Consider the following 26690-nt stretch of genomic DNA (forward strand, 5'->3'; position numbering starts at 1 on the left):
CAAAACAGGGTAATACTTGCCTCCTGGGACCAATCGGCCTCTTTAGCCAACTGCTTAAAGTGGGTTACATAAGAAAGCATGTCTTGGTTCCCTTGTTGGAATTCCAGGAGCCTTTCCTGAGCCCTGTAAACCTGCTCAGGACGATCTAACATGGTTATGAAGGCTTCTACAAATCCATCATAATTGTCCAGGAGTGGATCTGCAGCATTCACCAAGGGAGTTCCCCATGCTAAGGCATTGCTCGAGAGATGTGCAATTATAAATCACACCTTGGCTCGGGGTGTGGAAAAATAGTAGGGTTTGAATGTAAAATGCACCAAACAGGAATCAAGGAAGGACCGCAGTGTTTTGGAGGAACCATCATATTTGTCCACTATGCCCCCTACCAGAGCCCTTTCCTGTAACGCCGAATCCCGGGAAAGCATGAGTTGTTTTAACGCTGCATTTTCGGCTTTGAGGTTTTGAACCTCTGTTGTTAATTCTTGTATTCCTCTCATTAGGTCCTGGACAGCAGCTCCATGTTGAGCTCAGTATCAAGTTATGGGCGTCTCAAACTGTCACACTCTGCCCCCGGTCTTACCTGTTTGCCCTTTGTCGTCTTCTTTTTTGAAGGTTTCTCTGTCTTCCGGGATGTCCGGGACTTATACAGGTAAGGCCGGTGGTCCTCCGTATCCAATGTGGAGCGAGAGCAGACCCGGAGGAAGACAAGAGTTCAGGATTCCAGGAAGGTAAGGAATGAGCAGTCAATGTCGGGGATTAGGCGCGGAACCAGGGAAGGGAAGCACTACTCGCAGAGTACTGGGATGAGGCTGCGAGCGCGGAAGCATGAAAGTGACCTTGCCCTTTCTGATCTAGGCCCATGAAACCTCCACAGACGGACGCATAAGACCGCAAACAATAGCCAGCATGTGTTGCAGCAGGTGTCAGCGGTACACAAAACCCTTCTTTACTGATTACCAAGCTGTGGAGAGATACTTGTCTCAGAGGTACCAACCTTGACTCCAAGGAGAAAGAGAAAGAGACTTAACCATTGAAGAACCTGATAGCTGGTAAGGAACTGTGGACTTGTGCTGGAAAGGCACATTGCTCAGGAGATCCACTTTGTCCCGTGCTCAAAACGTGGGGAAGAGGAGACCCCTGGCAATCACATCCTGACTTATTATTTGTGAACACTGTCTTCTTTATTGAGAACCCTATCCCACACTCTCTTCTGTAATTAGTTGTAAGGATTTGGCAATAGTTTGTTTTAGTATAGGCCTTTTTACTTTGACAAGACGCCACAAGGACTGCCCTATCTTTCATTTGATGGTCGAAGCTTGCTCCCATCTTAGATTTAGGTTTAGATTAGGCGTTCTTCCACCCTTCATTTACAGTTTAATAAACACCATTGAACTGTGGTCACTTGTGTCCGTCTTTACTGTTGCCATCATGATTTCCTTACATATGGTGTCAGGGGTGGGATGTGACTCAATTGAAACTAATTGGGGAACCCTACTTTTTCAAAAGCCTAGTCAGAGGGCCTCTAGCCCTTCCATCGCCACCAAGGAATCAATAAGGTTTGATATCTGTAGCAGTAGGGAAGCTATTATTCCCCCTGGGAAAAGAGGAATGATTCCTATAGCCTTGGTTTTGATCCCTCCTCTGGGGTGTTACATTCGACTGGCCCCAAAATCTGGCTTAGAGTGGAAGTTCGGAATAGACGTTTTAGCAGGCATTATTTATCCCGACTTTCACAGAGATGTGAGGATTCTCTTACAAAACCATGGCGAGATCCCTTTTGAGGTATGTTGGGGAGATCAAATTGTCCAGGGAATTTTGGAAAGAGCTCTATTTCCTCACTTTAAAGAAAGTGAACCAGATAAAACGAAAAGAGGTAACTTAGGCTTTGGGGGAGCTGATATATCGATTAACATGAACTTTGTTTATAGAAAATGAAAATAACAAAAGACTTTTACTTTAACGTATGTACAAAAGGAATGTGCATTTCAAATTGTGAGCATTGTAAACTGCAGCCCCATGTTCTGAGAAGCATTTGTGCAGTTGCACGTGTTTTTCATTTTTCATACTGCTGTAGTTGCTATTTGATTTGCCCAGCTGAGACTGTTTACCCTGCAACCCACCCCAAAATGGCTGCCTGATTTGCATCGAAACTTGTTTTTGCCTTTGGGCCCTGGTGATTGGCTGGTGCTATTGTTTTCTTCCAATTGGGGTGGCTGGGAGGCGTGGATTCAGCCTGCAGTTCCAAGGCCCACTTCTAAGGCCCCTGTCAGCTTCCCTGTCTGCTTAACAGGCTGCAACATGAGATTTCTGCAACAGCCAAACCCTCGCTGAGGCTGCTACCTCTAGACTATTGGACTGCCATGACTCTCTTGCCATATTCTGTTTGGGTTAGTTCCCTCCTTCCTGATTTACTTGTACTTCGTTCTCAGAGGGTACCCTCAACTCTCACTGTTTATGCACTCATTTGAAGCTTTATCTATACTCACCACTACCTCTGACTACCACTCTAAATTCCTTAACTGCTGGGCTCCCATTTTTTGTATTTACTTGAAAGTCAAACTTGGGTGAATTTTTGCAATTACTTGAAAGTTAAACTTGGGTGTATTTTTGCATTTACTTGAAAGTCGAACCTGTGTGTATTTTTGCATTTACTTGAAAGTCAAAATTGGGTGTATTTTTGCATTTACGTGAAAGTCAATCCTGGGTGTATTTTTGCATTTACTTGAAAGTCAAACCTGGGTGTATTTTTGCATTTACTTGAAAGTCAAACTTGGGTGTATTTTAGCATTTACTTGAAAGTCAAACCTGGGTGTATTTCTGCATTTACTTGAAAGTCAAACTTGGGTGTATTTTTGCATTTACTTGAAAGTCAAACCTAGGTGTATTTTTGCATTTACTTGAAAATCAAACCTGGGTTTATTTTTGCATTTACTTGAAAGACAAACTTGGGTGTATTTTTGCATCTAACTTTGGCCATTGATTATAACCTGCTAGCCCAGTGACTGCTCAATACTGCTTTACTTGCTTACTCCTTCCTCTGCCTCCTCTCTTTTCCACTCATGGCGCTTTCTGTCTCTCCCATCTATTCCAACTGCTTCTCTATTAACTATCCTTCCCTTCTCACTAAGTCTGGAAAAAAGAAATTTAAAAAGGATATCTTGGCCTCCAACCCTGGTCTCCCGATCGCTGATACCTATACCAGCGCCTCTTCCAGACACACCCTTACCGACATCCTCTTTGTTGTTTCTTCGCTGGATCTATGGACCCCCCATATGATCTCTGTGCTTTGTCCCGTCTCCTCCTCTCCCATTAATGGTGGCACTTGCTGGGATGTCCTCATGGCTTCTTTCGACTACTCTAGAGTCATCCTTAATGTCTACCTAAATGGCACTGCCATGGTCCAAGGTCTTCAGGCCAATCTCCTCCTCTTTGATAGGTGTTTCCCTCGCCTCATCAACTTCCTCTATTCTCCAGCTGTCCCCTCCGCTCACTCCTTGGCTACCTTGCCTACTTTTTCCTCCTCCTCTGCCACTCTTCAGGCTACCTCCACAACTCTGCAGGGCGTACCTCTGATTTGTACCCCTCCCCGGAAGGTCTTTAAGGCTGGCAACCTTCTTTATCTTGCCACTCTCAACTCACGCTCTGCTGTCAAACACTCCGCTGACATCTGCCACCTCCTTGAAGAACTGGACCTTGATATCCTTGGTCTTACGGAGACATGGTTCACGGCCAGCTCTGTCATGAGCTTTGACACTCTACTCCCTGAGGGCTACAAGATCCTCTCCGCACCCAGATCCACTCGACCTGGAGGGGGTGTAGCCCTGATCTTTCCTGAGTGGATTCCTGCCACTATCATTCCCATTCAGATGTAGTCTGCTTTGGAATGCCTTGTCTGCAGGCTCTCAATCTCTCCCAGCCACTCTCTTACTGTTGCTATTCTCTACCGGCCCCCTGGGTAAATCACCTCTTTCTTTCTGAGTGGGCTGACCTCTCCTCCTCCCTCCTGGCCTCAACCACTCCACTCCTCCTCCTTGGTGACCTCAACATCCACCTCGATTCTCCCTGTCCCTCATCTCTGTTCTTCTGCAACCAATGCGATTCCCTCTCCCTCTCTACCCTCCCCTCTGGCCCAACGCACGCTGCAGGACACACACTTGATGTCTTGATCTGGTATCCAGGCATTGCTTCGAATACATAGTTTCGAATGCCAAAGTTTCGAAAAAAATGCATTGAAAAAATGCATCGAAAAAAGGCATTTTCTTTGTAGGTAAAGGTTTCTTTTACTATAATGGGTTTTAAGGGGTAAAAAAATAGGGGTTGGAGGACCCCCCCATTAAATTTAGTTTTTTTTAAATGCATTTTTTCGATGCATTTTTTTCAAAACTTTTGCATTCGATGCAATCACTAGGAACCTCTTGATCTCCCCTGGTCTCCCCCTCTCGATCCCACTGACCACTCCTCTCTCCTGGAGTGACCACTGCCTTCTCTCCTCCCATCTCTCACTCTCTTCCCCCGAAACCAACCCCACTCTAACACTGCCACATACTTTCTCTGACATCCGACCGATGAAACGTGTGTCAGCGGAGGCTTTCGCAGCCACCTTCTCTCCCCCTCCACCTCCTCTGGCCTGCTCACACCCCAACAGAACCCTGTCCCTTCTCTACTCTTCTATCTCTAATACTCTTGATGCTCTTGCCCATGTCATGAGGATCCGCTTGAAGTCCAAAGCCAAGTGCAATTCCTGGTATGACTCCGACCTAGCTACACTTAAATGTAAGTGTAGGGCGGCTAAGAGGAAATGGAGGGCTTCTTGCTCTTCCTCTGACAAAGTGGCCTGTCGCCTGCTCCAAAGGCAATACAGACTCTCTCTACATACTAAGAAGATAACCCACATTCAAGCCTGTGTCTCTGCGGCATCTAACAACTCGGCCGAACTCTTTAAAATCTGCAAGGAGCTTGCCAACCCTGCAGCAGTCTCCACCACTCCTCTTGCCTCCCAGGCTCTCTGCAATGACCTTGCCTCACACTTTATCTTAAAAAGCCAGGACATCCTGTCCAGCCTCTCCTCCCCTGCCCCTCCTATTCCCACTCAGTCTGTGCTTGCAGACCCACCTTCTACCACCCCCCCACTGCCCTTCTCTTCCTTTCCCATTTTCTCCCCTGATGAGGTCGCTAGACAAGTCTGATCTATGAAAGCCTCGTCAAAACAGGTTCATCCCTGTTCCTCTAAAACCATCAAGGACCACATTGACACCCTTGCTCCGGCCCTTGCTGATTTTTGCAATCACTCCTTTGCCTCAGGTATCTTCCCCTCCCCTCTGAAGCACTTCCTTGTGCATCCTCTTCTCAAGAAACCCACAGCTGATCCTTCCTGTCCGGCTAACTATCGCCCAATTTCCATTACCCCCTTTCTGGGCAAACTCCTGGAAAAGCTGGCCATCTATCAGCTTAACCTTCATTAAGATTCTGTAGGCTGTCTCCATGACCACCAGTCTGGCTTCAGAGCGGCCAGAAGCACAGATCTGCTCTCCAACCTGTACTCTAACATTCCCTCTGTCCTCATCCTTCTTGATCTCTCTTCTGCCTTTGACACGGTCAACCACACCATCCTGCTCAACCATCTCCGTGATAACCTGGGTATCACTGATCAGGCTCTGGCCTGGCTGATCTCTTTCCTCTCAGATCGGCCCTCCCAGGTCCAACTGAGGTCCTTCCTCTCCTCTGTCTTCCTCTCTACCTGTGGGGTTCCCCAGGGGTCTAACCTCTCACTCTGGCTTTTCAACCAATACGGGGCAACTCTTGCCCTCTGCATTGCCATTTTCTGCTCTAATTTCCAGTGCTACGCTGATGACACTCCACTCATTTTCCGGTTGCCCTCGGCCACCTCCTCTCCCTCTCTCATCTCTGACTGCCTAACCGCCAATTAAGATTTGTGTGCAGCCGATGATCTTTGTCTGAATGCCAGCAAGACTGAGATCCTCCTCATCGGCACACCATCTCCATCCTTTTCCCTCACTCTCTGGCCGGCCTCCCTTGGCCCTCCTCCTACCCCTACCTGCGAGGCTAAGAACCACGGGGTCATCTTTGACTCCACACTTACCTTCTACGCCCATATCTCTGAGGTCTCTAAAAAGTCAAACTTCCTACTGCACCTCCTCAAAGGTACTCTGCATTTCCTCTCCTTCCCTTAGAAGCTCATTGTCTCCCAAGCTCTGGTTCTCTCTAGGTTAGACTATTGTAACAGCTTCTTTCTAAATCTACCTGCCTCTACTCTCCGCCCTCTGCAACTTATCCAGAACAGGACTGCAAGACTTGTCTTTGGCCTCAAGCCCTGGGATCGAATCTCTTCAGCTCTGAAATCTCTCCATTGGCTCCGAGTGGATGCAAGGATTAAATTCAAAACCCTCTACATTGTCCACAAGGCTTTCTGGGGCCTGGGTCCAAAATACCGTCAGCTATCGCTCCGCAAGTACCTCCCATCTCAAGCTCTTCGCTCCTCTACCTCTAACTCCCTCGGTGTCAATCGTTTTTCAAAGAAACGAGCTGGGGGTAGATCTCTATCTTTGGCTGGGGCCTCCCTCTGGAACAGCCTCCCTGCGACTCTAAAACTTGAGGAGAACCATCTCCGGTTCCGGAAGCACCTCAAGACTTTCCTCTTTGCTTCTGCCTTCGCTCCCCCTCTCCCCTGCTGATCTGCTCTTTCTTGGCACTGTGCACCTGGCCACCCTCTGTCCCCTGGGCCCAGGTACCTGCTCACCCTGCCACCCTCCTGCACTGCCACCTTGCCACCCCTCTCACTGGGGACTATTATCTGTACCCAAACAGCCCCCCCTCATTCTTCTTCTTTTTCTGCACTTATCAGACTTACCTAGTCTGCTGCCTTAAACACAGCACTTGCCACTTGCTGGCTACACTACCACTGTTTATTGCCTCCATTTTCTATTTATTTTTATGTATTGTTATTTATCTGCTCTCCTCTGCTCCGCACTTTTCATTCTCCCCCTTCCATGTACTTTTTCCCTCTTCCCTTTCCCATGCACTTGCGTGTTCTCAATGTCACTGGGCCTAGTAAGATCGTTGTTGTGTTCTCCCCTGTTCCCCTCGCTTGCCTAGTTGCGCTCTGAAACACTTGTGTACGAGAGCGATACAAATAAAAATATCATAATATCGAAGAAAGGAAGGGAGAAAAACCCACCATCTATCCCAACCTAGCCTTCACCCCGCGAAATTATTCAGCTCTCGCTTAAGCGTTTTTACAGGCAATTTCAGAAGAAGAAGGCCTAGAGAAGGGTAGTCCCTTTTTCTTTCTAAAACAAGGATTCTTTTACAGAAGAGACACCTCCCCAGAAGGTATGGTAAAAACACAATTGGTAATACCCAAAAGCCACTGAAAGGTTGTACTGGAAATCGTGCATTCCCATCTTACTGGAGGGCATTTAGGACAATCTAAAACACAGGTGCATATTAGTGGAAAGTTTTACTGGCCAGGTGTCCACACCGATGTAAAAACTTTCATCCAGACATGCAAAATATGTCAAAAGACCAGCACGCACATCCCATCACCTGCCCCTCTGAACACATTGCCGATCATGGAAATCCCCTTTTCAACAATTGCTATGGACATAATTGGACCGCTTGAAACATCCAGATTAGGTAATAAATATGTCCTGGTGATGGTGGATAATGCAACCAGATATCCCGAGGCATTCCCAATGCGAATTAATACCACCCACCAAATCCTTAAACATCTCTACCATATTTCTCCAGGGTAGGTTTTCTCAAGGAAACACTAACTGACCAGGGCTCGTATTTTATGAGTAAGCTCATGGCCAAAGTCAAAGAGCTACTTCACATTACCACCATGAGAAATTCTCTGTACCATCTCCAGACCAATGGCTTGGTAGAAAGATTCAATAAAACTCTAAAACTAATTCTATGAAAACTAGTAGACAAAGTTGGGAAAGACTGTGACGGAATGATCCGATGGGCATTATTTGCAGTGAGGAAAACCCCCCTAAGCTTCCACAGGCTTCTCTCCCTTTGAGTTGCTCTATGGAAGAGAACCGAGAGATGTCCTGGCCAAGCTCTGGGAAACCTGGGAAGAACATGAGGAGGCCCCTATTCTCATCTCGTAAACCGCGACCCGAATGCGAGAATATATGAAATTGGTCCGATAGTAAGTTTGTACTCATATGGAAAAAGCCAAGAGCCAACAAACGACCACTTATGACAAGAAAGTGAATTTAACATAATTCTCCATAGGGAAGAAAGTACTGGTCCTCTTACCAACCTCCAAGAACAAGCTTGTCTCCAAATGGCACAGACCTTATGAGATAGGAGAACAAACAAGAACCTGTACTTGAGTAGCCCAACCGGATAGAAAACAGAAAATCCAATTATATCATGTACATCTTTTGAAAGAGTGGAAAGAGAACCCATCAGCAACCCATGCCAAAGTACTAGCCTGTCCGGTTCCTGAAGACACAGATAACTTTGAATTAATTCCTTCCAAGTTATCTACTCAACACCAACAAGATCTAAAAGATGTAGTCATTTCATTCCCCAATGTATTCTCAGTAAAACCAGGAAGAGTAAAAGGTACATACCACTATATTAGAACACCTAAAGGTAAAGTGGTACGCTTAAAACCATATTGACTCCTGGAAGCCCGTAAACAGATCGAGGAAGTCAACAAAATGTTGAAAGCCAACATTATTGAGCCCTCCTCAAATCCATGGTCCTCTCCTATCATGTTGGTCGCTAAACCTGAACATTCCTGGAGATTCTGTATACACTTCTGTCAAGTTAATGCCATATCAGATTTTGATGCTTATCTCATGCCACGCATCAACGATCTAATTGATAAACTCAGATCAGCCACCTTTCTATTGACCCTAGACTTAACTAAGGGTTACTGGCAAGTTCCTGTATATGGACCGGATAAGGAAAATACAGCATTTTCAACGCTGCTAGGATTATTCCAATTTAAAGTCCTCCCCTTCAGTCTACACAGTGCGTCAGCCACTTTCCAATGCCTCATGGATCAAATCCTACAACCCTATTGTGATTTCTGTGGACCTTATATTGACAATATCATCATTTTTTGTAAAACTTGGGAGGACCATCTCTTCAATCTTTATACCATCATGAAAGTCCTCAGAAACGCTGGCCTAACTGCTAATCCAGCTAAGTGCATATTGGCCCAATCAGCCGTAACATATCTTGGCTTCTTCATAGGAAACAGGAATGTACAACCCTAACATGAGAATGTAAAAGCCGTTTTAGATACACCAACTCCCAAGACCAAAAGAGATCTTTGAGCTTTTCTTGGGTTAATAGTATAATACTAAAGGTGCATTCCTAACTTTTTGGACAAAACAGCCCAGCTGACAGATAAACTTAAGACTGCCGAACCCCAGAAACTTCATTGGAATAGCGAGGATAAGATATGTAATAACACCTTGAAGCAGACGCTGTGTCACAACCCAATCCTAAAGGTAGTCGACTTCTCTAAAGAGTTTGTCTTACAGACAGTTACCTCCCTTGCAGGGTTAGGAGCCGTCCTGTCCCAGGTTTGCGATGGATTAGAACATCCCATACTATTCACCAGCTGCAAGTTGTTCCCACGTGAACAAAAATACTCAGTGTTGGAACTGGAGGCCCTGGCCATCAAGTGGGCCATTATCCATCTTAGGTACTACCTATTGGGGTGAAAGTTCACACTCGTTACAGAGCACTCATCCCTAGTTTGGATTAGCCAATGCAAAGCCTCCAACCCTCGGGTCATGCAATGGTTTCTAGACCTACAACCCTATTGTTTCACTGTGGAACACCAAAAATTAAAGGACCAGGGAAATGTATATTTTCTTTCCCGGTTCCCCTGTGAAATAAATGTGGCTACATCACATGAAGGAAGGGTATGTGAGAAACCTGACGGTGTCTCCCTAGCTAGTCCCCGGGGATCTGACATCCAGTTGGCCAGGATACGGTAATCGCTATTAGATCCAGTTCCTGTTGGTGGACCAGTGAGGGAGGATCACCTGGATGGGGGGGGGTCCTTGGGGAGTGGGACACCGACGAGTGAGACGTGGTATCCCCCTTCTTTCAACACCTTTTTCCCATCCTACTACATAGGATATCCCAAAACACTGCCCCCCTCCTTTCCCGACACAAACACTTTCGCACAACACGAAAGACAACGGACTAACACCAGAGCCGTTTACCTGACATGTCCCAATACAAGGGTCAGGCAAAGTCAGGCAATTGACCAGAATCACACACACAACTGACGGCCCTTTCCCTTCCCCACAGGAATAAAAGGATAAGCAAGGCAGACCGCACAACGTGAGAGCTAACCCAGCACGGCAGTTCAAGAGGAGGTAAAAGACGGCTCATACTGAGACAGTGAGAAGGAGAGACGCGACCTTGCCCTTTCCGATCAGGGCATGTGAAACCTCTGCAGATGGAAGCATAAAAACGCAAACAATAGCCAGCGTATGTTGCAGCAGATGTCAGCGGTAGACAAGACCCTCCTCCGCTGATTACCAAACCAGGGAGAGACGCTTGTCTCTGAGGTACCAACCTTGACTCCAAAGAGAAAGAAAGCCAAGCGGTTCATCACAGCTGGTGAGTCAAGGGGAGAGTCAATAAGAAACCGAACTGTGTTGAACGAAAAATAGCAAACTGCTAATATGAACGGTTTAAAGAGACAATTGATGAAGGAGGAGGAAAAACATAGCAACAGAGGCATCCGGCACCACTTGGGTGCTCACGCAGGAAACTGGGCGATTACACAATGGTAGAGACTACCGTAACCAGAAGGCCTTGGGAAGAGGCGAAGGGAGGTCAAAGTGGTCAGATAGGGGTCTTGTAAAATCCTCCGTACCGTGGAAAGTCTTTGATCGACAGACGATTGTGAAAGCTTAGGGAAATGAAACCCGCATGGTGAAATTAGTACATGAACTGTGCGTTGCAAAAGTTGTCAAGAGTGAGTGCGACGGAGGGATGCTAACAAGAAGGGACGAAGTCTGAAGTCCCATGAACAGTGTGTCGACAGGAACTAACCCAACAGAGGGGGTTTATAGTCAAAGGTTCGAATACAAAAGGATCGAATGCAATACTTTCGAACCAAAAGGATCTAAAAAAAAAATGTGAATGCCCTTTTTTTTGGGGGGGGGGGGTCCCTCCCCAAACCCCTGCCACTAATTTTTCCTATGCGAAACCAAAAAAATACATTAAAAAAAAGCCATTTGAATTTTTTTTTTTTTTCGGTCCTTTTGTTTCAAACATATTGCATTTCGAAACTTTGTATTCATAACTTTAACTGGACACCAACAGAGGGATGTCCACAGTGAATGGTTTGGAAATGTATAAAGTTTGTGAGTGCAAGAAGGATTGTAAGACCAGGGTAAGTGGGTTTTCCCCTTGCATTAGGATCCGACCCCGGCAGAGGGAGATCCCGGGGGTGGAAAGTCATCACCCCAACGTTCATTTGGAGAGGAACCTTTTGTTTATTTGTTTGTTTAATTGAATGCATCAGGCCTTTGAACGCAAGAGACTTTTATTGAAAAGAGACTTAACCATTGAAGAACCTGATAGCTGGTATGGAACTGCCTTAGATTTAGGTTCAGATTAGGTGTTTTTCCACCGTACATATACAGTTTAATAAACAGCCTTGAACTGTGATCACTTGTGTCTGTCTATTCTTGATACCATGTCTTCCTTACAACACATACATCTACCATGAAACAGCAAGTATCAAAGAAAGTCACCTTTTCGCATGTCACATGCCACCACCCCTTTTCAGGCAGTACACCTCCATACTGTCGGCCACATGAAGTATGCCCCCATGGGGCTCCAGCACCCTCTGACACCATAGTGCATAGAACACTACATGACAGCAAACCCTGCTAAAGTCCATCAGGGTGTCGATACACTCTTTTATGTCTCCTAACAGGTACACAAGACACCCAGGATCCCATGGAAGGCAGCAGTACCTCCAGCATACCTGCTCCCAGCAAGTGTAAAAAAGGCCAGAGGACATGCTACACCCAGGAAGGGGAATGCCCACAAGACCCAAAATACCCCTGTCCAAGGGCACTGCTTCTTCCACCTCTGGGGCCACTGGCGCACCGGCCAGGATCCCGCCACCAAGTCCCGCCATGACAGAAGCTGCTGGACCTCCCCACCACTGAGCTACCTCCAACCATTGCTGGGAAGTCAGAGGACCAATCTACCAAACCAAGTGCCGACAACATGCAGACATGGGACCAGACCACTGCACCCGTTGCCACTGCTCCACCGGAGTCTGCCACCACTGCCTCAAGCTCTTCCCCTGTGAGGCAGATGTCCTCTCATTCCAAGCATATCACCCATGCAGTTCTCCCCCTACCCCTTGTCATCTCGCCATGCCCTCCATTATCACTGTCCTGAAGACATGGATTCTCAAGGTCAGGATGACGAGGAGCAAGCAGGCCGGGCATCTGGCATTGAGGGAAGACGCCCCATCCATCTCCTAGGCCAGTGTAGGAGCAAACACTGAATGCCATCTGGGAGAGGCTCACCCAGATCGAGCAGCGGAAGGAGGCAAAGCAGCAGATAGCCCAGGAGCAACAGAAACACTCCCAGGCAATGTGTGATGTGGTGCTGCGTGCCTCAAGGTGGGTGTCCACTTCCCTGGACTGTCTGTGTGCATCAGAATCCAGTGCCAGCAACACCCAAATGAGTCAAAGGGTTAGGGAGGTGGCTGAGCAAATGTCGGCCTCACATAAAACAGTGGCCAGGGCCATCACCCTTACAATACAGCACTTCCAGGGCAATGAACCTGCTAGTTCCGTGTCAGCCACCGCTACTGAGGGATCCGTGGCAAGCACGCCAACAAGCCACTCCCAGAACCACAGACATTGTGCAACCACACCTAGCCAAAAAGGGGCCAAGAGGAGGAGGTAGTGGACACTTTCATGGGACAGACTGGAGACCACAGATGTGTGGGGAGGGGGATGGCGTTGCGGGTGAGGGTGTGGGGAGGGGGGAGGGGGATAGTGTTGGGGATGAGGGTGTGGGAGGGGGATGGTGTTGGAGTGTGGGGAGGGGATGGCATTGGTGTTGAGGGTGTGCGGAGGGGGATGGTGTTGTGGATGAGGATGTGGGGAGGGGGATGGTGTTGAACTTGAGGGTGTAGAGAAGGGGATGGTGTTGGGGATGAGGATGTGGGGAGGGGATGGTGTTGGGGATGAGGGTGTAGGGAGGGGTTGGTGTTGGGGATGAGGGTTTGGGGGATGACGGTGTGGTGTTTGTGATGAGGGTGTTGGGTGGGGGGTGGTGATGAGGATTTGGGGAGGGGGTGGTCTTGGGGATGGGGGTGTGGGGAAGCTGGTGTATTGGGAATGAGGGTGTGCGGAGGGAGATGGCAGTGATGAGTGTATGGGGAGAGGGTTGAGGGTGTGTGGAATGGGATGGTGTTGGGGATGAGGATGTAGGGAGGGGGGTGGTGTTGAGGATGTGGGGAGTGGTGTGGCTTCGGGATGAAGGCGTTGGGAGGGTTGTGTGTTGGGAATGTGGTTGTAGAGTGGGTTTTGTGTTGGAAGGGGATGGTGTTGGGGATGAGAGTGTAGGGAGGGGGTGGTGTTGGGGATAAGTGTGTGAGGGTGTGGGGAGGGGGATGGTGTTGGGGAAGAGGGTGTGGGGAGGGGGATGGTGTTGGGGAAGAGGGTGTGGGGAGGGGGATGGTGTTGGGGATGAGGGTGTGGGGAGGGGGTGGTGTTGGGGATGAGGGTGTGGGGAGGGTCATATTGTTGGGGATTAGGCGCATAGTTGAACAATAAATCACTTTGAACTACAACCATTTGATCCAGTGGCAATTTCATTAGTGTGATACATGTGAATAGAGTTGAAGGTAAATGTACAGTGACAGGTGTCTTTTGTGCTTTCAGAAATAGTTGTCGATGTCCTGCTGGACAAGATGTCATTCCCTCAATTCCCTGTGTCCATTGTGAGGTGCCCTGTTGTCATCTGCATCGTCTTCTCCATCTGAGTCAGGGCGTGAAATGTCCTCATCTGGAGGCATGGGTATATTCCGACGTATGCGCATGTTGTGCAGCATAGAGCAAGTGACAACAGTCTTACCCACTTGTTTCAGTAGTGCCCCATCTGTCTGGTGGATGCACCTGAACCTTCCCTTGAGAAATCCAAACGTGAGTTATATGCATGCCATGGTCTTTATGTGTGCCTCCTGCGGTGTACCAGGGTTCCTCACCGGTGTCAACAACCATGGTAGCAGCAGATAGCCTGAGTCACCTACAGCAGGTTGGAAGAAGAGTGTTTAGCATTACAATGTTGCTTCTGCATGCTAATTTCATTGACTATTGTCCTGGTGCCTTTGTGTGCTAAAATGCATGTAGGGTTTAGTACATGTCCCGGGAGGATAGCTCAGTGGCAACGTGCTCGCCTTGGAAACAAGACGACACAAAGCAACAGAGGTTCGATCCCCGGGTCCGCGCCTTGAAACCTCTTGGTATTAAGTGCGTTATAAATACGCAACTAAGTCATATTCCTGTAACAGTGCCTCGATGCCCCTGGGCTGTATGAGCGCTTTAAAAATGCAAATAAAATAAAATTAAAATAAACATGTACGGCAGGGTGGTGGAGGGGTTGTAGTGGCAGTGTGTGGGAACATTCAGTAGAATTCAGTATGTTCTCTGGTGTCTGTGCCTAGCATTAGTGGGGTTTAGGGACATGGGCTATGGAGTGCCACATGGAAAATGGGTCATGGAACATGTAGTTTCCCCACATGTGACCGCAGGCCTGTCTCCATGTGTGCCTCTGTTCTGCATCATCATCAGATGTCACACTTACTCAAGCACCAGGTTTGTTGTTCTTGGTATGTTTCCATATATGTCAGAGGGTGTTGTTCCTCAGGACCATGGAATCATGTGTGGATCCCGGGAATCGTGCGCAGCAGTGGCTGATGGTCAGTTCTGCATCACAGGTCAACTGGATGTTCATTGTTCATGGAATGTTAAAGTTTACGATTCCTGTATGCAGGCTCCACTGCCAGGGAGGGGGCATCAGTGCCACATGTGTGCAGTCAAGTACTGCTATGACATTAGAGAAATGGCCGATGGCATAGAATCTTGCCTTTGCTGCATGCACCTGGGCCAGGGTGTTGAGCAGCGAGATTTATCAATGGACATGCCCCATTAGCGCATTCAACACTTGCGCAAGCACTTTTGAGAATGTTGCCTGGGACATGCCATACAGAATCCCCACAGTCTGCATGAATGCACCGGTGGCACAGAATTGGAGGACAGACACCAGCTTATGCAGTGGTGGGATTGCAGTTTGGATGTGTATGGCGGGTCAGCAGCTCACTTATGGTGTTCATGGTGTTCCTGTCCAAGTGATACAGCGAGATCAATTGGCCATTCAGAGCCCAGGAGAACGGATGGTCACGCGGTATGGGAGGCATCAGAAACACATGTCTCATCCCTCTTGGTGCAGCCTGTATCCTTCCATGTGGTTGCCCTGCATACTGCTGAAGCTCAGGGGACATCAGCATGTTGTGGATGCCGTAATTCACTTCTGGTTGTGGCTGCATGTTGCTTGGAAGTGTGTTTGGGGAGGGTGTGAGCCTTAAATACACGTTAGGAGGCTATTATTGGCACCTGCGCTTGATTCCCATCACCTGGGTGCTTTTACCTCCACCTTAGTGGTGGAGGTAACTGCACTGCCTTTTTTGGCAGAATTACCGTCAATTTTTGGCTGTATTTGGCTGTATTTCGGTGGTAATTGCACTTGTAATTTGCCGGAATTAACATTTGTGTTTCTGGTGTTCATTCCACCAGCACTAATTCTGCCAAGAATTGGTGGAATTATCTCTGGTGGAATGGCTGGTGGTGGAATTAAAGCCCATGTTCCGTTACCTGAAATTCAGCGGAGTGGTGAAAGTGGCGGTAATGGGTGTGACATGTACAAAGGGAGGGTGTACGATATCAAGTTGTGAGAGGCTGATCAAGACCAAATATGTAATAGTTACATGCTTTCTAACTGGTGGCACAAAGCTACCAAGATGTATGTACATCCACACTGGTTATTGCCAGTGTAACTCTGATTGAGTGCTGAACAGTTTGATTCCTTTTTCACTGTTTCAGGTTTTACATTGAAAATGATATTAGCACCCTTGACGGGTGTGTCATCCACTCAGGTTGTTCCATACCCGGGCTGAATCTAACAATGCAAGCCTGGGTTTGGAGCAACCCCAATGCTGTGCTCACCCACCCTCCACCTAGCGCTGCCTGTTCTACCTCCTCGCCTGCCTCCCGCCCCCATCTTAAAAGGGCTCCTCCACCCTGGCCGCACCGCTTGGCTACCTGTTTATGCCATAGAAATGGAAGAGGTGCTCCGAGTGGAGCCCGTCTTCTATTTCCATGGCAGTCCAGACTCCGCTGCTGCAAACGAAGCATCATGGGTGTTTTTTTGTGTGTAATTCCTCTTAGCACCTCAAGGGTTTGCCTCGGGGTGCTAATGGCAATAATAACATGTTCTGTGTGCTTCACCGGCCTGGTAAGGGTATCGGGTCCTTTTTTAAGGCCCTTGCTTTGCTCAGACCTATAACCTGGGCCCGGGCTGTTGCGGGCCAGTGAAGCCTACTGAACACAGTTATTGCTATAATAAAAAGAGTTTTAAAAAAAATCGAAAGATCATAGCCATCAGCTGTTCCATCCACGAGCCATAGACAAAGCGTCAGGCACATCATTTGAGTTACTTCAAGTTACTTCAGTCAGTCAGAGGTTAAGAAGTCATCATAAATGTGGAGCAAACACCGGACCAGCCACTCAAGCATGCAGACTGGGGAAACTGGCACACTGGAACACCCACAATCAACACACACCCATGGTTCTACACAGCACTATTCACACAATTTCACACGCTGTCACTCACAAAGTACCAGGCGCTCAGGGTATGAAACACTTTCCTCCTTTCACATCAGAATACACGAGCTACTATACAGTCTAATCCTCCCATTCATGATTACGCGAATGTTCAGAGGATTCATCATTGTAAAGACTGGAGGGCGGTTATCTGTACTCCTGCCCTCTATATGGCAGAGTAGAAGCACAGAGCACCCCAGCCAAGATTCTCTATTGTTCGTAGCTGGACGAGCAATCAAGGCTTAGCTCTCAGGAGGTGATGCGGGGTGGTTCTTAAGTACAGTGTAGTCACCAAGCCCCCACAAGGGAATGTCCACATACTATATTAGGTGATAACACAGTTCTTTATATAAATACGGTTTGTAATATACACAATCAATAACACACTTTATTCTTTGGTTGGCAATACTAATATGGTAAGTATGTGCAATGTCTATGTCAGGGGAAGGGACAGAGTCGGGGCTTCCCAGGACTTTGGGAAAACACGGTAACAGGCAATAGAAACCAAGAAGCCACAGGGGCCATCTTGTCCCCTATCTGGAATCCACTATGGCAGGGCCTGGGTATCCCAAAATGGAGCTGTCACCCGCCCATACCCTGCTCTGTGGGCCACACACAGGTTCCCAAAAACATAAACTAGGGGTACGGGGTTGTACCCCCATCCATGGGTGCCATAAGGGTATCCCATGGGTCTGTTCACTGCAACCAAAAAGAGGAAGAGCTGCACTGCCAGGAGTCCCAAAGGGACTACTGTAAAGAAAACAACACAGAACACACATGATAAGGGAATACAAGACAAGGACATGGAGGCCCCGTCTCTCCCAATGCATTTCCAGCATCACACTCATAATGCTATTCCCCCCTTCCTCCTGTAGGGTGTCTTCATGCCCTATGCTGGAGCCTAATCCCTTAGGGAAAAACATCCACCAAATCATAAGCAAATCCCTTGGGGATGCCTAATCCACCATGCGTCCAATGGTGGTGGTATTGCTGGTTTAAGTCTATCCTGCATACTCAGTACCTGCTCTGATAACCCACAGTTAAGCTCCCTAATGATTCTAAAAACGGATGCTTGAAATAGGTTGAGAAGGCGTTGCTTCATTTTAGGAGACTGGTGCATTTATTGCTTTTCTTTCTCGAGGGGACTACTGCTATTTTGACCCTCGTTAAGACTTTTTTTTTATATCCTGTTGCTCTTCCTCGCCATCAGTCTTCCCCTTAATTATCTTGGCTGTCTCTAACCAAATCATATTCTTGTGAATAATCGTCAAACTATCCCTTGAATTCTCTGTCTTTCTAGTGTTCCAGTATTTTTCCTGACATAACAATCAACTATTTTTTATGAAAGAGGGGTTTCAGATGCTAATGACTGATGAAGCATTAGCAGGAACCTATTTTGCTCGTCCTTTTCCTTTACTAATGAGGGTGTTGTTGATTGGACCAGCAACAGCGCTATCATCGACAGAGCTGTGATCAAACCCATCAACAGGGCCTCCATCAACATTGCAGGTAAGAGTTTGCTCTTTGGGTCGTTAATGATTTATTGTCCCTAAAGAGGGATGGTAGGCGGCTAGAACACACTAGGACAAAATCTCTGTTTCGTTTTAGGTTTAGGTATACACATTGCTCTGTTGATTATAAAAGACATTTATTGTGCAAAGCTTACTTTTCTGCCTACATTTTGGAAGTTGTCTAACATTGCAAAATTGCTGTAGATTTTCTGAAAATTGGCTTCACCTAAAGAGGGAATCAGAAATGCTATACTTAAAGAGGTATTGTGTGATTCTTTAGCTGTTTTTGTACATACAAAAATTGCTGCAATCTGGAATTCAATAGCTCAGGAAGATATATTATATGCCTCTCCTACTCTCGTTACATGAAAAGTCTCTAAGTGATTTCATATATTTTGTCTAGTGCTGATATGGATTGCAGGGTCAGAAATTTGAAATGCACTTCCTCCCCCTAACTATATATCTGGCAAGATATTTAAGGGATAATATTGTGGCAGTTTTGCATGATTTAGTTATGGTCAGTGCCTCATTACAGTGAGCCATTGCATCAGACTGTCTGAAAGAAGCAGTGATTTCTCCATTACAAAGAAATACTACATTATTTGTCTCCCAGCCAACACATCATCTGACCTGATCCTTGGATAAATGTAAGACTTTGAATATTGAGGGCATTGCGAGGGCCATATAAGATTAAAGAGCACCAAACTATGAGGAAAGGGTTAAGAACAAAAATAAAGGTTACCATGCTGCAATTTTATAGCAGAACATATTGATATACATTTGCCAGATGTGCCAAGATCAGAATGATAAAGGGAACACTCTGGATGGAGGTTATTGAAACAGAAGGTAGAAATAACTTTGTGTGACACTAAGGGCCTCATCACAAGCTGGGCGGTAATGCCGGCGGTATTAGCCCTACCGCCAGATCACGGGTGTAGCGGTAATGGAATTCCCCATTCCCCACTGAGCCCATTCAGGAATGCTCCATTCCCCATTGGGGTCAATGGGGAATTTTCACGCTCTTACCGCCAGCTCGGAGCTGGGGAGAAATCCGCTGAAGCCCTGATTTGGCAGACCCTTAAATCCGGCGGTAATAGCGCGACCGCCAGATTTAACGGTTACCGCCAAACTTGTGATGAGGCCCTAAGTATTAAAATGAAAAGAGCCAGACCTCGAAACACATGTTGGCAAATGGCAAATAGAGGAAAATGAGAATGCAATAAATGTCTTTCTGACCGTTCATGAATTCTATGTAGTTTTTGATCAGGGTATGTATGGACAGTGACATGGGCTAAATGATATAGTGTAATACGGTTAGGGTTCCATCGAGGCATAGTATTTAAATAGCCTGATTTAACTGTTTAAGAATAAGTAAAAACTCACAATGGGAAAAGGGTGCATTAGAGCTTAGGTTGTATAAGATTGTGATTAGGTAGTTATGTCCATTAGGTATGATTATTATATATAGAATATGATGGTCTTTTTGATGACGTGTAAGATAATGAAGACATTTTTTCTATGCAGTGTTTAAGAGTAAGTAAATAAATATCTATCTCAAATGAGAGGTTGGTGTTTTATATGCTATGATAATCTAACTAGAAGCAGGATCATAAGTGAACCTTGTTGTTTGTTGTATATTGTCTGGGGGACTGCATCTACTCAGACCCCAGAGTCCCTTTAATTGCTGTTGGAAATCATTGAAAGCTATAATTCGTTGCCATGTCCAGGAACCACACCCATTCACCCTATGGCGTTTGTTTGAAGTAATTCTTTTTTTACCACATCCAAGAGAGAGTATTGGTAGACATACTGAGCTCCACCGTCCATTGGAGGATTAGAGGAATCCTTCCTATAGTGTCTAGTCCAGAAGCATGTATACCAAGGCCATCCCACTCTGTGTTTACCTCCCAAAGCCCTTATTCTCTTGATGCTTTAGTTCAGGAGGCTGAAGGCCAAAAAGAATAAGGATGGACCGTAGTCTGTGGGGTCCTGTATTTCACACGGATTATGGGCATCGTTAATATGAATGTCCATGCTACGATAGGGGTCAAATAGGTCTTTGTGTGTTAGCCTTATGTAGGGTTCACAAAAACCTAATTGATATCCATGTTGGAAAGGGGCTTTTCCTGCACCTGTTGCCAAAGATGGGTCAGGTAACTGCTGTCTATTCCACAGTTTCACTTATTAACAGAGGTGAGAGGTGATAATTGGATACCGTGCCAATCTAATTGTAGTATTTTACTGCACAAGCACTCTAAAGGCTCCCCTCTTCCAGCTCCTCCCCCATAAAATCTCTACAGTTCCTCTTAGTGCCTATGGATTGTGCGCAAGCATGGTCTGTATGTTCATGGTGCACCCGAGAGGAAGTGCTTATATGGTGATCAGTTACTTACTGCTCAGGGAATTCTGTGGCATACTGGATTTTCTGTGTCATGGAGTTATTGTCGCAGCCCACGCTGGAGCATATGCCGTTGATGCCTTCCATGCTAGAGAAGTTGTAGCCCCCAGTTGTAACAAAGTAAGTGGGCACCCCAACCTCAAAGTACTTGTTGAGGTAGCTGAAGTAGTCCAACATGTATGAGTCCTGAAATTGAAATAAGGTAGGAACAAATTGGCGACGGTTAGGGTGGCAAGGAAGGGTTACATCAAAGCCTTAGGGTAGACATAGGAAACCCCTAGGAGGGTAAGATGAGAAAAGTGGAGGGGCGAAGGAGAGAGGGAAAGGGAGATGGGAGGAGTTGACAGGGAATAGATGGGTGGATGTAATAGGAAAAGGGGAGATGGGAGGAGAACAGGGGGGCAGGGAAATAAGAGTTATGCATCAATAGGCAATTGAAAAATTAGAAAGTGGATTGGGGAGAAAGATGGAAAGGATTTAAGAGCGACATGTAGATGGGAAAACAAGTGAGAAGGGAGAAGCAAGCTCAGAAAGGAGGTGCAACAGGACAGGTGATGGTAGATAAGAGAGACATGGAAACAAGGTGAGAAGAGGGAGTTGGTGAGAGGAAATGGTAAGAGCGGGCAAAGGCAGTGGGAAGCATAGCCAGAGAGCTAAGGGGAAGATATGATAGTCTTAGAGAAGGGTGTAGTGACACTTGGTGAGAGTGACAATGGCATGGGAACAAAATTGTAGTCAAAGAAAGGTACGTTGTGTCTTTGTTTTTTTGGATAATGTCACAATTGTAGTTAGAATTAGTCATTTTGAGCTGCTTGGAAAATCATCCAGGAATGATGTTCAGAAATAGCTTCCCAACGTGAGCCAGCTTTGTCAGACCTTGCCATTCTTAATGTTTTTTTTCAAAAGCACCATGTTAGAAGTGTAATAGCATAATACGTTTTCGGGGCAAATGTGTTTCTGATTTAAAGGTACCATATCAGCCCAATTATGGTTTGCTTGACATTTTCAGTCAATGCATTTCCAATGGCCCCATGCGACCGGTGGCAAGGCTTGCAAAGCTTTCTGAACGGTGTTTTATCAAACGTGCTGTGCCGGATGCTACACAGCTTGCTAAGCTTCCTAGGATAATACATCACAAATGTGCAGCACTAGCTACTTTTAAGCTCATTTAGCTTTTCTGCACAATGCTTTCCGAAAGGCACAATGCAGGCTTGCAACACCGTTTAGCAAGCTATCTGGGCCAGGTGCAATGATATCAGTATAGAATGCTGGTAAGCTTTCTGTAACCTTGCTTTCCATATGGATACTGAGCTCCACTGCGCATTAGTGCAGGTTTTACAGGAAGTTAAAAAAAGAGGATATGTCAAGCATTACAACTTCAGACAGGAGTGACGGTATTCCATGTCAAGGGAACCATGCAGATATGTGTGTGTGTGTTGTTAGGTGATCGAAAAAGATCATTGATAAATGTGCACAGGGTGTTCCAAAATAATAAGACTGGCTTGATCTGAATTACACTAAAAGTTGCAGGATGATTATTCTTCAAAGTGCCCTGTGACAACTTAATAATTGTCTCTCAGAAAGGGAGAAGTGTTCATACAAATGTTCTCTCATTTCTTAGTAAGGAAGGGACCAGATCCCTTCTTGAAAAATCAATCTAATAACCAATGATCTTACAGTCTCAGACTGTAAGTCTCTGGTATGATATGGTATAAGACTTGGGGCAAACAATCATCTTGAAAAGGCATTCTGACGCTAAACAAGAAGATAAACCACAATACCCAGAAACCATAGGCCAAAACAGCCCTATCGCGGAAGTAGGAAAGTCTTCAGTTTTTGTCTGAATTCTATAAAGTGCTTGATAAGGCCTAGTTGGCAAGGAATTCCACAGCCTTGAGGCCTGGAATGAAAACGCCTGACAGCCACATCCTGCTAATCTAAATCTAGGCACAACCAGCAGTCCGGTTGATGCTGAGCATAAGGCTCTGGAAGGAAGATATTTGAGAAAATACATGGGCAAAATTGTAATAAGCCTTGTGTACCATGCACAAAGCTTTGAATTTAATCCATTGTTTAACAGGAAGCCAGTAAAATGAATGCAAGGCTGGCGAGACATGCACACTACTCCCTAAATGAACACCAGCCTCATGGCCGAATGTTTAATTATCAGCAGTTTATGGAGTAGCATTTTGGATAACCCCAAGAAAACAGCATTGTAAAAACTCTGAACCCATTTTTGTCCATTTCATTCCAGGTTTCTGAGTGGCCCAAACCCTTCTGCCATAGTTCTCTGGGTCCCCTCTCTTTGGTTCTCCATCATGGTTCTCAGCTCCAGACTTGAAGCCTATGGGAGGAATGTGTTAGTGGGGGCGTGCGTGATGGGGCGTCCAGTAAAGATGCGAGCCCACAGGAGGCTGCCCTAAACCTGCGACAGGGGTTCTCACTATGTCCCTCACTGCCTTACTCTCCTCCACGGGTTCTGCTACTCCAGCCACCTGCCCCAAGCTTTCTCTTCTCCTCAGCATTTTGCCTCAAATCTCAATCCCACAAAGCTGCTCCAGTCTTATGTGACCAGCTCATTTTCCAACTCTTGCTCCTGCTCCCGCCCCAGCCTATTTTCTTCACCTCTACAGCCCCTCACTGAAGTAAACCTTCCTTCTAACTCCAACACTTACGGGTGGAGCCCCTCTGGTGTTAAGGGACTCAGATGGGTTAGATGGGATGTGGATTGGCAGTTTGACTCCCTCCTCTGGGGATGTCTTACAGCCCTGGTGTAGGACTTGGGAGGGTCTCACCCCTCTCATTCAACAGTCCTCCTCCTGTCTTCCAAATCCTGCCTCTGACGTCCAGCCTCTCTTTGGGTTAAGGGAACACGGGTGTCCATGTTTGGTATAGAAAACTTGGGAGTTATAGTTCTCTGGGCCTGGGTGACCTTGTGTCTGCTAGACTGTAGCTTAAAAAACCACGTCTGCCATCTTGGATTTCATAAATGTCTCTTCATCTTTAGGTCACTTGTATAGGGGCTAGCTATAGGGTCTCACCACTGAGGATGGCTTCCTGTTCTGTAGTCTGCTCAGGCTTGGGGCTGTCTAATCCCTCCTGTTGAACGTACCTCTCTGCTGGACACACACTGGACCTGCCCTCGGTAAACAATCTTGGCCTATCTAGGCATGCTGTGTGAGAAAGGAGGCCTTTTGTTAGGACTGCCTGACTCCTCAGATTCCCTTGGCTAGTTCAGGTCCCTCTCTGTCTCTGGTTAGATCTGGGTGCGGTTCCTGCACCTACACCCACTGCTGGCCCTGCAGAACTGCCTCTCCTCCTTTCCCTTAAACGAGCAGTAGCATCTGTGGTTGCACTGTGATAAACATTGTCTTCTACACATGGTATGTTGACGGTAGTAAGCAGATCCTCCTCATGCTGTCACCGGGCCCATCATCACGTTGTTTGTGGCGGCATCCCCACTCCTTTGGCAACCCCACCATCCACCAACTCGGTCAAGAGGGGCATTTGCCACAGTGGTTTATATTCCTTTTTTTAAGTTGAAAAATGCAGTGTAGTATAACTATTCTCCTTGTGAATTCTGTACAAAACTGCTAGGTAAGAGAAAGTGTTCTGCATTTTACAGTATGAGGATTGGCAGCATTTCTGTGCTAATACTGCTGATTTAACCTAAACAGTGTCTCTCCCTCTTCTGTAAACAGAAAATGGCAGCAGTTCATGTACTTTAATGCTGTGTCCATCCTTATTTTCTTCTGATAATATATTTCAGTGGCTGTTCTGCTGATCAGAAATATTACTCTTACGTTTTCTAAGTTTGCCATTGTAAATATACTGACAGCCTGTAGCACTTATGTATGTTGGCACTATGGAATTTGTATAATTAATCTTTCATGAGAGGGGTGGCGGGCTACCAGGAATTATGATGGGGATAGCGAAGAGACTGAAAACTTGTGGAAAAGATGGATAAACACCAGGTGGTACGCAGACTGTGCTTGGCCAACATGAGGGACATGAAACAAGGGAGGGATTCAATTAAAGATAACTTGCATAAAAAGCAGCAGACAAGGAGGCAGAGGAATGGGCACACACCTGTGGCACTGATAGCTCCTGGTCCAGGCCCACGCGAACCTTCATGGTGAAGAAAATACCAGCGCAAAACATGAAGATGAAGACCAACATCTGGGGATGAGAGATGAGAAATTATTTCTGGGAAGAAAGAGCAGATACAGACAAACTACATAGAATTCAAGAGGAAGTGGAGACCAAGACAACGTGCAACTGAGTGGGGAAAAAGATGATTGTGCATTGCAAATTCTGGAGCAGAAACAGAGAAGATACAATGAGAACCATCTTCAGAAGGAAGAGGCATAACAATGAAAAATTATGGTGATTAAAAAAAAAAGAAAACTAGGCGCCTCTGTAACAAAATGTAAACAAGCAAACAGAGGAGAAAGAAAATAGCGTAAAATACAACATCTGGGTAAGAAAGACACAACATAATGCGAACAATCTGGACACAGACAAAACGAGAAATAACAAGGGGAAAACAACATAGATGCTATTAGAACACATCTGTAGTCGAAGCAGAGAATTAACCAGGACACCAGAGAAAAAGAGATGACACAATGATAAGCAACATCTGGAGAAGAAAGGGCAAACACAAAGAGAAAAAGATATCTGGCAGAGCCAGGAGGACACAATGAGAAATAACTGTTAGAGGAAAAAAGAAGACATAACGGGAAACATCTGGCGAAGTAGGAAGACACAATGTCAACATCTGAGGTGGACACAATGACAAACATCGGATGAAGAGAGAACAATAAAGAAGAAATTGCTAGAGAATATATCAGTAAAAACATGACCCATATAAGAAAGGGGATACGTGTCTGGAGAACAACAAGAAAACACAAACAGAAACAAAATGCCTGCAAAATTGCAAAAAAACAAAATTTAGGAAAGAAAATGGGAAAAGCATGGGAAAGAACAAGAAACAACATTTTGACTAATGGAATGTACACCTGGATAAGAGTGCACCATGAGATGCAATATCTAGAGAAAAGAGTGAAGACCCAATGGGCCTCATTACAACGAGTGCGGCCACGGAATGAACGGTGCCAGTAAGGGACCAGCACCGTTCATTCCGGGCCGCCTCATTACGAGGTCTGCAGCGGGTCCCGCTGAGGACATCTGGTCAGACCAGGCGTCCTTAGCGGGACCCGCTAGCAGACCAGGATGCTAACAACAGGCCCGTCATTAACGGGCCCGTTGTTAGCATCCTCCCCATTCCCATTGAGCCCAAAGGGGCTCAGATGGGAATGGGGATGTACCGTGTCTGGGTCCCGGGAAAGGAAATTACCGGGCCCTCCAAGGTCAGAATGGCCCAGTAATTCCCTATTCCTGGAACCCGGACCCATGGCTACCTTCAAACTCGTAATGAGGCCCAATTTCAAGAATACAGAGAAGAGAGATACCATGCCCATAAATAAATAGCTGGCAGAGAAATTAAACATCATGAGACATAGTGCAGGGAGAAAAAAAAAGAAGACACAATGAGAAAATAACATTTGCAGAAGAAAGAGGAGTAATATGTTCTGGAGAAGAAAGACCTTGGACATGATGTGAAACTACTGCAGCAGAAATAACGAAGATAGGGAACCAACATCTGGACAAGAAAGTAGATATTGAAAAACAATATATGGGGGGAGAAATAAAAACGTAATGTGAGAAATATATTGGGAGAAAGAAACACAATGAGAAGCAGTATCTGGAGAAGAAAGAGTAGATGCAATGATTAAGAGCCAGAATGTTTTGGGAGTAGAGCGGAGAAGAAAGAGAACCGCCACAATGAGAAAG

At 46.2% G+C, this 26690-nt stretch overlaps 1 protein-coding gene across 1 annotated transcript in view; it reads right to left on the minus strand.

Annotated features, from left to right (window-relative positions):
* The window catches only part of NPC1L1 (NPC1 like intracellular cholesterol transporter 1), a 311377-nt gene that overhangs the window by 171630 nt on the left and 113057 nt on the right, over positions 1–26690 (minus strand). Inside the window, exons 10-11 of the mRNA XM_069618961.1 lie at positions 24927–25016; positions 20833–21023 (exon numbers count right to left, since the gene is read on the minus strand). Of these exons, the coding sequence (XP_069475062.1) occupies positions 20833–21023; positions 24927–25016 (281 nt within the window). The remainder of the gene's footprint in view (positions 1–20832; positions 21024–24926; positions 25017–26690) is intronic.

The sequence above is a fragment of the Ambystoma mexicanum genome, chromosome 10 (genome assembly GCF_040938575.1).
Source record: "Ambystoma mexicanum isolate Mex_15411 chromosome 10, UKY_AmexF1_1, whole genome shotgun sequence".
NCBI lineage: Eukaryota > Metazoa > Chordata > Amphibia > Caudata > Ambystomatidae > Ambystoma > Ambystoma mexicanum.